Raw genomic sequence first — 17,489 nt, 5'->3', positions numbered from 1 at the left:
GGTTCTTGTTCTCTTCTCCCCATTCCTGCTAAGAAGTGAGGGGTGCTCCCAAGTGGATGTTTCACTGCAGGACTAGAAGCAGCACAGGCGGATTTTTGCATTCTAAATGTAAGCACCTCTTAGAAGCACATACCAGTTCCGGGAGAAATGTACTAACACTAAAAGCATATATATTTTATAATTTACCAACTAGGACATGACTGAATTTTAACTTGGGTTCCTTAAAAGACACACAAAACACAAGCAACATTTTGAGTTAAATGTAAGAGCTGAAGAGGGGTATGGGTTTCGAGATGGAAAATATCCTATGGTAACTACAAGGTACCTGGTTTTCCTGTACCTATGCCATCCAAATAAATTCTGAAAAACATAGGATTTGCTTAGTATACCAATTCCATTTATTGTTAAAGAAGTCATTTCACTTAGTAAAGACCAATGATGATGGCAGGTAGAAATAAAAACATTTAATCTGGGCTGGGTGGAGTGGCTCACGCCTGTAATCCCAGCACTTTGGGAGGCTGAGGCGAGAAGACTGCTTGAGGCTAGGAGTTCCAGACAAGCCTGGGCAACCTAGTGACACTCATCTCTACAAAAAATTAAAAAATTAGTTGGGCATGGTGGTATGTGCCTGTAGTCCTGGCTATTAGGGAGGCTGAGGTAGGAGGACTGCTTGAGTCCAGGAGGTCGAGGCTGCAGTGAGCCAAGATAGTGCCATTGCACTCCAGCCAGGGTGACAGAGTGAGACCTTGCCTCAAAAAAAAAAAAACAAAAAACAAAAAACAAAAAAACCAACCAAACAAAAAAAAACAAACAACGAAAAAAACCTAATGGATCAAAAATGTGAGAAAATGGGCACAATTTGTTTTCGACAAATCCAGTTTTTCAGTTTCATATTTCACAGAATGTTGCCAGGAGTCCTTTAGCTGGCAGACTCTCCCCGTGCATTCCAAAAGCATTCAGCTTCCCAGAACCGGTTTCTACACACTTTTCAGGAACACATCTGCTGTGAAAAATACAATGTTTGTAGCACTGGGACTCCAAACAAAGCCTGAAGGGGAAGATGCACTTAAAAGTGTTTATTAAAGAGGCTGGGCGCAGTGGCTCACGCCTGTAATCCCAGCACTTTGGGACGCCAAGGCGGGCGGATCACTTGAGGTCAGGAGTTCGAGACTAGCCTGGCCAACATGGTGAAACTCCGTCTCTACTAAAAACACAAAAAAATTAGCTGGGCTTGGTGGCGCATGCCTGTAATCCCAGCTACTTGGGAGGCTGAGGCAGAGGAATCGTTTGAACCCAGGAGGCAGAGGTTGCAGTGACCTGAGATCGCACCACTGCACCACTCCAGCCTGGGCGACAAGAGCGAAACCCCATCTGGAAAAAAAAAAAAAGAAAAAGTTTATTAAAGATAGAAAATTCTTCCACATGAGAAAAAGATGGCCAGAGCCACTGTACAATTAGGTTCTGACTTAAAGATTGGAGATTGAAACAAACAAAAAAAAATGCAACCGCTTGCATTTCTTGCTAAAAGTAAACCAAAAGCAGTTTAATTTGAAGGATGTGCTACGGTAGCCGTGATTAGGTTTTAGGTCAAATAACCAATGGGCCCAACTCAATGTGCTCTTAATGAGGGGGAGCCTCATTAAGAAGAGTGGCTGAAGAGGAGGCAGCATGACCAGTACAAATTATTGCCCTTGGAGAACGGAGGTGTCGCTTTCCTGTTCATTGAAGATTTTAATTAGAAATGTATTCTTCTTTACAGATGCTTCAATTAGTTGTATTCTAATTAATTATAGACCTTGACAAAAAAAGCAAAAAGAAGAGCCAGCAGAGCCAAGCCCACGGACATCCTCAGCGCACAGTCTTGATGTAGCCTTGGCATGGGCAGCACCATTCTGGAACTTGCTGAGTCACACTGAGATGCAGCAGAGGTGTGGGATCCTGAACTCAGCTGGTTCCCAAGCCCATTTCTGAAGTCCTATAAAGAGAGAAACAGAGGAAAAAATTATTTTTAGATGCAGAGAAAGCCCTGTTGTGATATCAATCAAGTAATGGGTTCCAGAAGGTGCCGCCTTTTATGTCCTCCTTCAACAGAGACACATTTGAACACCCACCACGGGCCAGGTGGCCCCAAGGTAGGTATGAATGAGTCAGTTCCTTTCCTTGAAGGGCCAGGCCAAGTTCATGACTCCAGACTACACATAAAACTGTATGAGAAAGACGGGCTGTGTTTATAGAAAATCAAGGCAGAATTCATGAACGGTAGAATCTGTGTAAAGTGGAGTCATACCACAGACATATTTAACTCTTAGAGAGATGCAACCATATCTTCTCAGCAATGGAAGAATGACAAAGAAACACCATGGGCCAGGTGTGGTGGCTCACGCCTGTAATCCCAGCACTTTGGGAGGCTGAGGCGGGCTGATAACTTGAGGTCAGAGGTTTGAGACCAGCCTGGCTAACATGGTGAAACCCCGTCTCCACTAAAAATATAAAAATTAGCCGGATGTGGTGGCAGGTGCCTGTAGTCCCAGCTACTCTGGAGGCTGAGGCAGGAAAATTGCTGGAACCTGGAAGACGAAGGCTACAGTGAACCAAGATTGTGCTGCTGCACTCCAGCCTGGGCAACAGAGTGAGACCCTGTCTCAAAAACAACCAACCAACCAACCATGGGAGCCACTTGATTCAGCAAACACATCCCTAGGACAAAGATTCCCAGCTGGTCTGCTGCCACAGGAGGGCTGCGCCAAGAGTGACCCATCCCACATGACCCCACACTCAGTCCCGTCAAAGTACCTTGTATGCCATACAAATACTATCACTTTCTCTTCATGCCAGACACAGAACAGGTTGGGAAACCCTGCTTGGGCAGAGCTGAGAAGCTGGGGACCTGACTGTGCTGCTTTTCTCAGTGGTTTCTGTTCACAGGCTTCTTAGCTGGTGTCCAGGGAAGTGGAGAGAGGAGCACCTGGCTATTCTCAGGGTGGCTCTCGTTTCGAAGTGCAATTTATGAGATTTTCACCTCATGTACCTGCTTCAGAATCGGTGCCTCCCCCAATAACACGGGACTCCCCTGTTGAAACCTGAATAACATTTTGAGAGACGGAAGGAGGGGTGTGGAAGGAGCAGATGAGAAATGCTGGATGGAAGGAAAAATGATAGGGCGGAGGGGCAGCCCAGAGGCGGTGCAGGACAGGACAGGAAATCCACAGAAGCACAAACTATCTTGCAACAACCATGGTACTTTGCTCAGTCTTCCCTTCCAAGCTCTCTAACAACCTCCTGGTACCTCTTTGGCTTCTGTTTGGGAAGCTGCATCTCAGCATGCACAGGAGAGGCACTGGAATGGTGCTTTGCAGAAGGTAACACGAACAGGAATGTTTGGGGTGGACTGAAGAGAGGCAGGAGAATGGGGTAGAAAATCCAGTGGTAAGTTGTAGCAACAGATGAAATGGGAGATAATGAGGACCTCTATCGGGATGACGGGATGACGGCAAAGGTAACAACAGACTTTTGATGTAGAATCAATAGGATTTGAATTCAAAGGATTGGGAAATGCAAGACACAAAGAATAGGAATGGGGAAATGAAAACAACTTCTACAGCCCAGTTTCCACAGGCTCCTATTTCTATGTGATTGTGTGGGAAGAATTCTTGCTCTGTGTGTAGAAGGCTATCAGCAGAATTAACAAAGCTGTTAGCCACAAGGAAAAGTCTCTCAACCATAATGACAGTCGAAGCATTATTTACTGCTGCACTCCTCAGGTATCTGGGCCGATATCCTGCTGGTCTCCCTGCACTCTGAATCCTTCATAAGGAGGCACACAGCTGGACAGAATGGGACCATCCTTCCCATGGCAGGGGGAGGCAAGAGCCAGAGCTCAGTGGTGCACCCAGACATGTCCCCGTCCCTAGGGGACAGCTCTCTTATGAGGCTGGCTTTTTGCGTAATATTTCGGAGTGAGGTCTATGCTGAAGAGCTTCCATTTCAATTTAAAATAACCTCAAGATCTCAAGGACAGCACTCACATACATGTGGGAACCTGGAGAAAGAATGCAGAGTCCTTCAGCTGAATTGATAGGAACTACGTGAGTTCCTCAAAAGCAGCAAGTCTGCCTAATTCATCTCTGAAATCTTGGAACCTAGCAGGCTGCAGTCACAGAGCAGGTACTCAGTAAGTGTTTGGGAATGAATGAATGAGTGACTGATTGAATGAATAATATGACAGTGTGTATTCCAATGAGATGAGCAACCATCAAGAACATTCTCATCTATGTCTCTGGTGATCAATGATGTGTCCTGTGATATATTCAGGAAGCTATTCTACTTGAGTCACAAATTGTTGTCTCTAGCAATTAAACCATCACTTAATAAGTGTGGTTTTATAAGACCAGAATTAAGAGGTTGATTAATTTCTCCGAGGCCTGAGTTCTTTAACCTTTGTAAGTCATAGATGGCTTTGAGAAGACTACAGACCCTTCCAGAAAAATATGGAAGCATATTTACATATCCACACAGCCTCGCTCACACTCCGACTTCAGGAGGTTCACAGATACCCTCGACCAGGCGTGGACCCAGATTTTGTGGGTCCTGAAGCCTTCTCTTTAAGAAAAAAATAATGAATACAAAATTAGGTACAGGGTCTTGGAAGGGGCCCCTCAAATTGAGAGACCCTGAAACTGGCTACACGAGCTTCAGGGAACATCCACCCTTTTCCCTATCACCAGTTCAGAATGCTTGACCTTGGTTCTGAACCTGTGCCATGATTAGTGGTGCCAGGCCAGGTGTCACACTGACCTGGGGAAGGACTAGTTGAGTCTTAAGCATTTAGTTGGGCTGGTAATACATTTTGTTTTTTGTTTCATGAAGCAGTGCAGGTACTGCGCCTTCTTGGCCTGGGTTAAAATAAAAGCAAAACTCTTCGACTTCTGATGACAATTTCAGAAAATTTCTTCTCCTTTCAACTCATCTGTCATAAAATTTTGTTCAAAATAAAGTTACCTATTAAACTACCGGAGTGGATTATTTGCGGTCATGTTAAGTTTAGTCATTCTTCCTCGGGCATCCTTTTTTCTCTCCACCCCCAGACGTTTAACACATTTGAACATAACTGATTCATAAAAGGTATTTTGGTGCTGAGCTTTCCTCCTGTGCCTGCTGGACAAGTCTGCACCCTGCATCCTGCAGAGAAGCAGAAGCATGTATATGCAGCCACAAGATTTGCCACTTCTCTTGAGGATCAAGGCGGGAGTGTGACTGCGGAGCAGGAGAGAGTAAACGCATCCTGTCTCTATTGCACTTTTACCAAATCAAGATCTTGATAAAAGGATTTTGATGATACTATTTTTAAACATAATATTTTAAAAGTTTCTCAGATGACAGAGTAATAATCAGTAGCCAGCTAGCTTTGTACATTTCGATTGTCACTACCACTGAGATACTTAAGGAAAAGTAGTTTAGAAATATGGGAAATACGAGATCTTTCTCATAAAGTCCAAGATGCTCAAACATGTACAACCATAGCAGTTGAAAGCAGGGATCATGAATAGAAAATAATGTAATAAAAAGTGCTTATAGGCGAAGTGATTATAAAGAGCCGATAGAAAAAAGTTGACACACACACAACAAGCATAGTTCTAGAAGGTAAACAGAGGCTCAGACCTTCCCTAAACCTTTAAAACCTTATCAAGATTGTCAATTCCTGAAATTCAATACATATCTGCATCGCTCAAAGTATAATACACCAAATTTGAAAAATGTTATTGCTTATTAAAACAAACTGGAGCCGGTCGCAGTGGCTCACACCTGTAATCCCAGCACTCTGGGAGGCCGAGGTGGATCACGAGGTCAGGAGATTGAGATCATCCTGGCTAACACGGTGAAACCCTGTCTCTATTAGAAATACAAAGAATGAGCCAGGCGTGGTGGCTGGCGCCTGTGGTCCCAGCTACTCGGGAGTCTGAGGCAGGAGAATGGCGTGAACCCGGGAGGCGGAGCTTGCGGTGAGCCGAGATCGCACCACTGCACTCCAGCCTGGTCGACAGAGCGAGACTCTGTCTCAAAAACAAAACAAAACAAAAACAACAACAAAAAAAACAAACTGGAACGTCAACTCAGACAATTTTTAAGAACTCAAATTCTACTCAGAAATGCTTTCTTAAAAACAGAAATTTGAAACAAGGCAGGATATGACCTTTGCTTACGCAAAAGGCGTTATTTATGTGTTAAATGGAGTTATTTATCCTGTTAAAAGGATTTATTTATCCTGTTATAATAGACTAAGGGACACACTAAAATTCCCATCGTGCATTCTGTGTTAACTTTGATTAACATGGGTTTGTCTTCCCTTGTAAACCTCACTGCTCCCTTGATTAATTTCTAAACCTACTTACTTGCTAACTCTTAAAAATAATCTACTAATTTTCAAAAGTGTAGCTTATCAAATCCTATCAAAGTAATCGATCTGTTAAAGCAGAATGAAGTATGTATACCAAAACTTCAATTAAAAAAAAAAACTTTCATGTTCAGAAACTTTAGGGATCAGATTTCAATCAGTTAAAGAAAAATACAGACAGTTGGGATGATAACAACAGTCTATCTCTAACTATTTCCTTCATCTCTAGCAGTTGTGCACGTATTGTTGGGGAAAGGAAAGAGATGCTTTTAACTTGAGCATGTTTCACGCCACAAGGCACAGATGGAACCAGTTCTAGGAGCAGTAAGTCCTCGAGCTCTGGGCTCTAATCCCAGCTCCATCTGAGGATTCTCAGGCAAATTTTATCCTCTTTTTGCCTCCATTTCCTCACCTGTAAAATGGAGATACTGCTAGTATTTGTGCATCATAGGATTTTTATGAGGATTAAATTAGATACATATAGATTAAGTGTCCTGAACATTTAAATGTCAATTCAGATTAATTTATTCCACGGTATTTTGTGGTTCTAATGAAAAATGCAAACGTCCTCAGAAATTCTTTTTGTAAATTACAAAGTCATTATTTTATTTGCTTCTGAAATAGAATTGACCTGTACTATTTTTGTTCCTTATGTATACCATTAAGAGGCACACACTAATGAATGAGCACGGGTTTTGAATTCTGGCAGACCAAACTGAACCCAGGTTCAGACAGCCATGTGATCTTAGGCAGGTGGTTTAAACTCTCTAAGCCTGGCTATCCTTTCTGTGAAGGAGGAAAGCCATCTACCTTAGGATGGTATCAGAAGGAATAGAAGTAATGTGCCCACAGCCAGGCACAGTGCCTGGAATACAGAAGGTTCACAATAAGGGCTGCTATTACGGTGACATCACAGGAGTGTGGCTTGAAAAACAGAGAAGGCCAGAGCCTCCCACAGCACTTACTACCAACACTGAGATGACAATGTCCTGTCTTGCATATCCTCACAAGCACTAACCCATGAAGAAGAAGCTACGTCCATTGTGAAGTCAGCACCTCTTACTCCCTGGGCTCTGAGATGGTAAAGCCAGTGGAGTGCGCCTTCTGGAAAAGCTCCGAACTGAAACCATCACCCGCCCCTGCCTGTTCTAGTTACTGCTAAGACAGGACTTGCTTTAGGAAAACCTCTCTCAACCACTGCCCACCCCGTGTGGGCCTGCTAGTCTTGTCAGCCGGCCCTTCTCATGGCGTGTGTCAACGGTGGTGAACACCCTGCTGAATCCTGGCTCCTGCATCACCCTAAGCGTGCTCCTTCTGAGCAGGGGTGGCCTTTCTCTCCAATGGATGCCCAGGACCTGGTACCTAGGAGGGGCCAGTGTTAGCTGAATGCATACTGCCATTGCTACCTGTTACTTACTACCATATATTCACACATTTTATATAGGAGCAAATATCCCTTCCATATGAACTGCCATTTACCTATTCTTATATTTCTTATTAGACTGGCAAGTAAATGGGACGAAGAGTCATACATCACCAATACTACATAGTATAAATATGAAATAGGGTGACTAGGGAAAAACCTTACCAACAGAGAAACGGCATGAGTTCTCTATTGCTACTTTAACAAAACACCACAAACCTAGGGTATGAAGCAATATGCATTTATTCTCTTTCAATTCTGGAGGTCAGAAGTTCTATGTCAAGGTGTTGGCTGGGTGGCATTCTTCTGGAGGCTCCAGGGAAGAATCTGATTCCTTGTCCTTTCCAGGTTCTACAATTTGCCTACATCTCTTGGCCTGTGGCCCTTTTTTTCCATTTTCAAAGCCAGTAGCATAGGGTTACTATTATTATTATTATTAATTATTATTTTGAGACAGAGTCTCACTCTGTCACCCAGGCTGGAGTACAATGGCGCGATCTTGACTCACTCCAACCTCCACCTCCTGGGTTCAGGCAATTCTCCTGTTTCGGCCTCCCGAGTAGCACATGTCACCATGCCTGGCTAATTTTGGCATGTTTAGTAGAGATGGGGTTTCACCATATTGGTCAGGCTGGTCTCAAACTCTTGACCTCAGGTGATCATAGGGTTATTTTTAGAAGGACCCTTGTGATTTACATTGAACCCACTTAGATAACCCAGAATAATCCTCTCATTTCAAGATCCTTAGCTTAATCACATCTGCAAAGTTCCTTTTGCCATGTAAGGTAACATCGGAGGTTCAGGTGATTAGGATATGGACATCTTTGGGTGGGGGACATGACTGTGCCTACCACTCCTGACATATGTGAGCCCCCAAGCTTGCATGCCACCAGAAAGCGTACTCAGTTCAGGCAGAGCTAAACTAGCTGCCCAAGAGAACACACTCTGACAGAAGTGTGATGCTCTACACGTTTACAAGGAAAGAGGGACAGGGCGCCTCTAGGAGACTGTGTGGCTGGCTGACCGTGAAGTTTCCTGGGGGAAGAGGACAGCAAACCTCCAAGGCTGAGCCTCTGCTAAGGCCTTTTCCTTCTGCTGAGCTAACAGACTTGCTGAGCTAGCTGCTTCCTAAGAAAATGGGGAGGAAACAGGCCTCCAGGGCCTTCAGATGTGTCCTACTCACAGGTCTTTCGGCCCCAAGAGACAAGACTCTGAGGGAAAGGGCACCCAAGAGATGATCAGTTAATGTTTTCTGAATTGGTATTTGCATTTCTACTTATTCCTTTGCCTCCTATAGTCTTTTCTTCACCTAGTTACAAGTATTCTTTTCTTGGGGGCTGGATGGGCTTAGGCTTCCAATGGAAGGAAGTCATGTTGTTTAGAAGCCTTTCTTCCAAGTCCTCTTCCTTCTCATACAAAATATTGATAAGTTGTAATATGGTACATGGCTGGAGAACCAGAAGCACAACGATTCAGTGAGAAAGGCAGAGGATAGGCTCTATGTGAAAATACTAAGTAGAAGGAATATTTAGAGAACATTCACCGTGTGCCTAGCAGGACTCTAAGTGCTCTCTAATCCTTCAAACTACTCAATGAAGTAGCTAATAGGAGTTAACCCTCTCTTTAAGCCACTTGCCCAAATTTCTGATAGTATAAATGGTGAAGCAGATGAGTGGCCTGGCTTTACTCATGCTAAGTACAGCCCCACAGCAACACTTCTGAGATACATTGATAATTCCATATAAATAAATAAGAAAAAGCAAGGCACTGCATAGTTATTAAAATGACTATCAAGATCAACAGTCCCACCAAATAGATTTTATCCATTTTACTTGCCACTGCACCTCACAGAGGTAATGGTGTTATTTTGAGTTTCCCTATAGAGGCCATTCCAGAAAAGTCAGCCTCAAGTTATGCAGAGACATTTCATGCTACCTGTCTTGCAGTTCTGAGCCACGTTGCGACTTTGTAATTGTGACCTGTAGATGGCACATCGCTGAGTATGCTCTGAACACACACATGCACACACACTTGATGCGCTCACATGAGAACATGTTGCAAAATGTGTTTTAATGAGGAACAGTTGGTCTGGTTCTGCTCAAATAAAAGATATCCCTGTAAGAGAGTTGCCACCTGTCTTCCCATCTTGCGGTGCAGCTTCCAAATGAGTTCTTCTATCCCTGACACCTGCAGGTGTTACCAGGGCCCTGCAATCATATTCCACATGCCAGCTCCCTTCCTTGAATTGACAAGACAACCCTGTCCCTGGGCTTCATGTTATTACCAGATACCAGGACATCCAGGGGATTAAGAGTGCCAAGCTATCTTTCTCCTTTATTCTTCTAGACATTCCCCAAACTGGGAGCTCTTTAATATCATATAAGTAGTTGTACCCAATTATCTTCAAACCAAAAATGCCAGTATTTTATCTTGAAGTCAGTTAAAACAATGTTACATGCATAGTCCTCAGCATTATAGGTACACTGGAATGTAACAGGATCAACGAATTGAAGTTGGAATTAATTGCTCCTTTCCATTTCTTTTGGAAGAACATTTCCATTATAAGACCTCTGTCACATGGTCACGCAATTAGAGCACAATACTGTCAGCCTTTCTGTTTCAATTCTGGGAATGAGAAATTCTACATCAGACATTATTCATGTGAAATTTTTCCCTTACCCCTTTCACCCCAAATGTGTAATTGCTATCAGGTCATTACAATTATGAACAAAAATTTCAAACTTGAACACACACATACACACACGTAAACTCTCTAATCTTAATGTCACGGGTGGGTTTTTATCTTATTTTGGTGATAGCAGAGTAAACACAAGGCTTTGCTAATAAGTCTGAACATAAATTATTAAACTATCTACTGTATGATCAAATGCATTTCAGATTATATTCTGAGTAATTCTGCCTTGACGTCCACCAAAGGAACAGATCTGATGTGCCCCTGCGTGGTCTCAGGGCTCCCTCTCTTTCAGAATGCCCAGCCCACAGACTTGAACGGTGCCAAATGAAAGACAGAGATAGTCATATCAAAAAACAAAGCTTGGCATCTGCCCATCACCTAATTATTACTCTCTGTAAGCCCGCATTTCATCTGACTCAAGAGATGTGAAAGCAGCTCTTAAGCTCTGAACTTATTTTAATGGCTTCAAAACATTTCTTATGTGTAAATGTTTCTCATGGCTCAGAGGCACTGTTAGAGCTTGAAGTGCAATCTAACAGGGATGAAGAAAAAATTGTTTGATAGCTCAGACCTCAGGATAAATTAGAGTTTAGAACAGGCTTTCTTCCCCCCACCAAGCCTGAACATATGGGCTCTGCAGAAAACCTACTGAAACCAAATATGTGACCAATGCAAGGAAATAATCTTCAAACATACATTATGCAGTACAGTATACTATAGAAAAGAATCTCGAAATTGGCTGGGCATGGTGGCTCACACCTGTAATCCCAGCATTTTGGGAGGCCAAGGTGGGTGGATTGCTGGAGCCCAGGACTTCTACACTAACCTGGGCAACATGGCAAAACCCCCTCTCTACAAAAAATACAAAAATTAGCTGGGTATTGTGGCGTGTGCTTGTAGTCCCAGCTACTCGGGAGGCTGAGGTAGGAGGATCACTTGAGCCCAGGAGGTGGAGGCTGCAGTGAGCTGTGATGGCACCACTGCACTCCAGCCTGGGTGACAGAGAAAGACCTTGTCTCCCCTCCATGAAAAAAATTCTGGTATTGAATACAAAATTATAAGCTATCTCTATCACAATTACATTTTATTTTTATTTTTTGAGATAGAGTCTTGCTCTGTCTCCTAGGTTGGAGTGCAGTGGTGTGATCTTGGCTCACTGCAACCTCTGCCTCCTGGGTTCAAGTGACTCTCCTGGCCTCAGACTCCCGAGTAGCTGGGATTACAGGCATGTGCCACCGTGCCCAGCTAATTTTTGTATTTTTAGTAGAAATGGGGTTTCACCATGTTGCCTGGGCTGGTCTTGAACTCCTGGCCTCAGGTGATCCGCCCACCTCGGCCTCCCAAAGTGCTGGGAGTACAGGTATGAGCCACCGTGCCTGGCCCACAATCATATTTTAATCTCTCCAGTATAAACTTCAGGAAGCACCTCCTAAGGTAAGCATCCCTAACAGGAACTGCTGCATCAGACCTTCATAAGACGGAATGAGCAAAGGTGGCCCCTCAGGCTTTGTAATGCATTCTCGACACTCCAGCTGTGGGCTTCTATCTGAATACCTTCATTTTTAGCTGTCTTAATCTTTGGCTTAGTAACAAATATTCATTCAAATGAGCTTATAATAGTTTCCTAATTTTTGGCTTGTTACATTTACCAAAATAAGGGGAGGGTGTAAGACAGAAGAACCAGATCTAGAATTAATAACAGTAAAGAAACCTTTGCCAACAGTGGTGCGCTGGCATTTGTTTATACATAACTTCTTCAATTCCACAAAGTAAGCCCTGCCAAGAAGGTATGCTATCAGAGGTCTGGCACCTTAGCTGGAGATACATTTATCTTTACTGCCTCCTCATTGTTGTTTAAATTTTTTTCTCCAAAGAGAGGTAGGTAGAGAAGGTTCTCTTAGTAACTACACATAAGGAAAACACAAGTTAGTTATTTACTGGGTAAAAGTTTGGAAATTTGGAAATTATTCTAGAACTTGTCACTTAAGTCTCTTCTGCTAACTAAATATCAGCCTAAGATATATGGACGAGTACACATGTGCTCGCAAACACACACACACACACACACGCACGCACGAGCTGTAACATAAAAAAGGAACCAAGAGGCACACTTAGAACCATGAAGCCTGTAATCCCAGCATTCATGATAGCAGTAGAAACCTGAACTCATCTATTCCTCATTAGTGGCTGGAGATAAGCATCAGTATGAACAAAAGCTGCCCCACAGGTGTGGCAAAGTTGAAGAAATAAAAAGTGAATTGGGTCAAGGTGCTTTACTGATGAAGAAGTCTTTTCAATAGTCTCTCTAACCACACCCGAAACCATTCTCATTCCATGCAGTGCACACAGGAAGCACTGAGCCAGGATGCTGACAAACATAACAATTGGGTGTATTAAACTTCATCTTTAAGTCATCAATTCAACTCAAAATAATTGTTCCTAAGGGTTTCCTTCCAACTAGAAACCATGAAAGTGTGTTGGCAGATGTTTGATTTGTATTTTAAATGAAAAAGAAGCCATGTGTGATGTTAGCTGTTGTTACAATACAACCCTCTCATCCTGTTCTTAGTATCATTTTCAATGACACTAGAAATACGGTTTTAGCACCACTGAGCTCTATAAACTGCATAAAACGAATAAAGGAGATGGCAGGTGCTTTTCTCTATCTCAAAGAATCTCGTAAATGATAAGCTAATATGTAAAATGTTTCCTACATATCACCATGATAGTTTTGCAGCTTGGAAAATGCAGATAAACTAGTTAGGAAAAATTACATGGTTTATACAATTGGTCCTCCATATTTGTGGGTTCCACATCCATAAGTTCAACTGACCGCAAATAGAAAACACTCAGGGGGGAAAAATTCCACAAAATTCCAAAAAGCAAAACTTGAATTTGTCACACACTGAATACTATGTTGAATCCATGAATCTGAAGAGCTGTGTAGGCATTGTATTAGATATCAGAAGTCATCTAGAGATAATAATACATGGGAAAATGTGGGCAGTTTATATATAAAACTATGTCATTTTGTATAAGGAATTTGAACATCCATGAATTTTGGTATCCATGGGGGGTCCTGGAACCAATCCCCCACAGATACCGAGAGATGACTGTACTTACTATAATTACACTAAACTGAACCCAACCATCTGAAGAAAGATCACATCTCTACATATTTTCCTATCACTCCCAAAGTTCTATTATGCCTTCTTCCAAAAATCTGTTCCAAGACATGCCCATTCTCCCTTTCTATTTTGAATATAGATAGTTTTTTCAAAGTAAAAAATAATGATCCTATGGAAAGGCACTTAAAATTAGATTAATATTAAAAAACTTAATTACTTACGTTACTATAAAAGTATGGTAGGCAGCCCTGAAGATGATCCCCAGTGATCCTCGCCTCCTGGTATTCACACCCGTATGTAATCCCTTCCCCTTGGCTATGGTCTGAATGTACTCACTTGCTTCTAATGCTCAACATAAATGATGGATGCCACTTCCAAAATTAGGTTACAAAGTACTGTAGCTTCCATCTCTCTCTCTCTACTTATTTGCTTGCTCTGAGGGAAGCCAGCTGCCATGCTGTGAGCTGCACTATGCAGAAGCCCACAGGAGAAGGAATGGAGGGAGGCCCCTGACCAACAGCCAGCCAAGGACTAAGACCTTAAAGCAACAACCCATGAGAAACTGAATCCTGCCATCACCATATAAGTGAGCTTAGAAGCAGATCCTCCCCAGTTGGGCCTTCAGTTAAGGCCACATCCCCGGTTGCCAGCCTGACTGCAGCCGAAGGAGCAGTACTGTGCCACGGGCACCCAGAGAAGCTGCACCTAGATTTCTGACCCACAGAAACTGTGAGGTAATAAATGTTTGTTGTTTTAAGTTGCTAAGATTTGAAGTAATTTGTTGCACGGCAACAGATAACTAATACAAAAAGTTGCCAAGTAGAGGGCTGGATACCAATTCACACACACTTACAAATCTGATTCATAACAGAGGCATTGAAGACCAATAGGAAAGGTAGACTTTCAATAAAGTTTTCTGGAACAGCTGGTTATACGAGATAAAACAATGAAATTTAACCCCTACCTACCATGTTTAAAAATCAATTTCAGGTATATTAAATATTTACCTGGCTAAGGAAAAACTAGAAAACCTTTAGGACAATATGGGAGGAAAACCTTTCTAACCACAAGGTACGGAGGACATACTTCTTAAACAAATCACAAAAATATAAGAAGTTCTAAACAAAAGAACAAAACTTCTAACCAGAGAGGTTAACAAGCTGCAAACTGGGAAGAGACACTTGCTTCACATATAATTGACTCTAGACTACATAAAGAAATCCCAGCTGGGCACAGAGCCTCTTGCCTGTGGTCCCAGTACTTTGGGAGGCCAAAGTAGAATTGCTGGAGGTGAGGAGTTTGAGACCAACCTGGGCAACATAGTGAGTACCCATCTCTGCAGAAATAGCCGGATGTGGTGGCTCACTCCTGTAATCCCAGCACTTTGGGAGGCCGAGGTGGGTGGATCACTTGAGGTCAGGAGTTCGAGACCAGCCTGGCCAACATGGCAAAACCCCGTCTCTACTAAAAATATAAAAATTAGCCAGGTGTGCTAGTGCACGCCTGTAATCCCAGCTACTTGGGAGGCTGAGGCAGGAGAATTGCTTGAACCTGGGAGGCAGAGGTTGCAGTGAGCCGAGATCATGCCACTGCACTCCAGCCTGGGGGACAGAGTGATACTTCACCTCAAAAATAATAATAATAATAATAATAATAATAAAATTAAAAAATAAAAAATAAAACCTAGCTGGGCATGGTGGTACATGCCTGTAGTCCCAGCTACTTGGGAGGCTGAGGTGGGAGGATCACCTAAGGCCAGGATTTCAAGGCTGCAGTGAGCTAATGATCACACCACTGCACTCCAGCCTGGGCAACAGTGCAAGACCCTGACTCAAAAGAAAAAAAGAAAAAGAAATCCTAAACATCAATGAAAAAGTATCGTCCAATAGAAGAAAATGGGCAAAAGACTTATACAGACTCTTTGCTGAAGAGAAAATCTGAATATATATACACGTATATATATATATACGTGTATATATAATATATAAAACCAATAAATATATTTTTTAAAAATGCTCAACCTCATTTGTAATTAGAGAAATACAAGTTAAAAATACAAAAATACCAGCTTACATATACCAGGTTGGAAAAAGTAAAAAAACGAACAATATCAAGTATGGGTGAGAATGTGGAGGATCCAGAACACTATGACACTGCTGCTGGTAATGGCGGAAATTAACATAGCCACTTTGGCAGACAGGAGGGCATTACCTGGTAAAGTGGGAGCTGTGCACTCTGGCCAACCCGGCAATGCCACTCCTAGGTATGGCACCCAGGCTAGAGAAATGATTGCAGATAAGTGGCCATACCAAGTCCTCATCACAGCTGATGTGATGTAAGTTAGAAGCTCTAGCAAGATTTGGGCTGGAGATGAGGGTTGGGGAAGGTTTGGTCAAAGGAAGAAAAAGTGGCCCAGGATGGGGGTTCAAGACCTGTGGGTGGGCTTCCTGCAAACATTAACTCTCCAAGCATCCCTTAAGAATCTCTTTCTTTTCTTAGATGGGCCCTAGTCACTAACCTCCCTCTTCTCCATTAGCATGTTTCCTTTACCGCCTCTCAATGCCTTAGGTGTTCCCTACCCATCCACCACACCTTTCTTAAAATGATTGGTCAATGTGGAAAATAGATGGGACATAAACAGCCACCTGGTTGCTAATACACACTTATTATTATTTATTTTCTGGAGATGGGGTCTTTCTCTGTGGTCCAGGCTATAGTGCAGTGGTGCAATTACAGCTCACTTGCAGCCTTGAACTCCTTAGCTCAAGTGATCCTCCCACTTTGGCCTCCCAAAATGCTGGGAATACAGGAGTGAGCCACTACGCCCAGCCTGCCAATATACACCTTCTCATTTTTTACATGGATTCTATGGGATAAAATCAGTCTGATAAGTTCCCAATTAGTTTCCAATTGCTGCTGTAACAAATTACCATAAACTGCATGGCTTAAAACAATACAAATTTATCATTTTTTAGTTCTGGAACTCAGAAGTCAGATGGGTCTCAATGGACTGAAATCAAGTGTGGTGTGGACTCCTTCTAGGGCTGTAGGGGAGAATCCAGTTCCTTGCCTTTTCTAGCTTGCATCCCTGGGCCCACAGCCTGCTTCTATCTTTGAAGTCGGCATTCCTATCACTCTGACCTCTGATTCTCCTGCCTTCCTTTTTTGCTTTTAAGGACCATTGTGATTACACTGGGCCCATCTGGATAATCAAGTATACCCTCCTTATTTTAAGGGCAGCTGATGAGCAAATTTAATTCCATATGCAACCCTAGTTCTCTCTGTCATGTAATCTAACATATTCACAGGTTCTAGGGATTAGGACATGATCACCTTTGGGGGGTGAAGTGGGGGGCATTATTCTGCCTACCACAGGTCCCCAGGGTGATACTGTTGAGTTGCTGGGTACAACTGTACCTCAGAGAAAAACATCAGATAGCTAGAGCACTTGACATTTCCTCATAGAAAAGACTATGACAAGGTCCCTTAGCTTCCATTAACGTTTAGATTTCAGATTCTTTTTACCAGATCCAACCCTTCCGGCTCTACAACTCACTATCTAAAAACAAGACACTGAGTTGTAGAGCTGAAAGGATTAGATCTCAGGTTGAAACTGAATGTGATTTCTTCTGGGGACATAGAAAAGGAGGAGGAAAGTTGCACAGATCACAGGCAAAAACACCAAGATTTCATAGGGTGTGGTAGACTGAATACATTAATGTTCCCAATTCCTTATACCTCCTTGTATCTGTATCTTCTTGCCACATAACTTTGTAGTGTGTCCCTGGTCTTGGCCATGTGATTTACTTGGCCAAGAGGGTGCTATCAAACATCATGCATGCAGAGGCTTGA

The 17,489-nt window shown here is 42.8% G+C and overlaps 1 protein-coding gene across 4 annotated transcripts in view; it reads right to left on the bottom strand.

Moving 5' to 3' along the window:
• Positions 1–375: 375 nt before the first annotated feature.
• CDKAL1 (CDK5 regulatory subunit associated protein 1 like 1) overlaps positions 376–17,489 on the bottom strand; it is a 715,037-nt gene continuing 697,923 nt past the window's right edge. For all 4 annotated transcript variants that reach the window (XM_054557269.2, XM_024248919.2, XM_054557271.1 and 1 more), the window contains one exon: positions 376–1,975. In XM_054557269.2, coding sequence (XP_054413244.1) covers positions 1,784–1,975 — 192 coding nt within the window. In that variant the 3' untranslated portion in view covers positions 376–1,783. The remainder of the gene's footprint in view (positions 1,976–17,489) is intronic.

The sequence above is a fragment of the Pongo abelii genome, chromosome 5 (genome assembly GCF_028885655.2).
Source record: "Pongo abelii isolate AG06213 chromosome 5, NHGRI_mPonAbe1-v2.0_pri, whole genome shotgun sequence".
In the NCBI taxonomy this organism is placed as follows: Eukaryota; Metazoa; Chordata; class Mammalia; order Primates; family Hominidae; genus Pongo; species Pongo abelii.
This window is presented reverse-complemented; position numbering and strand designations above follow the sequence as displayed.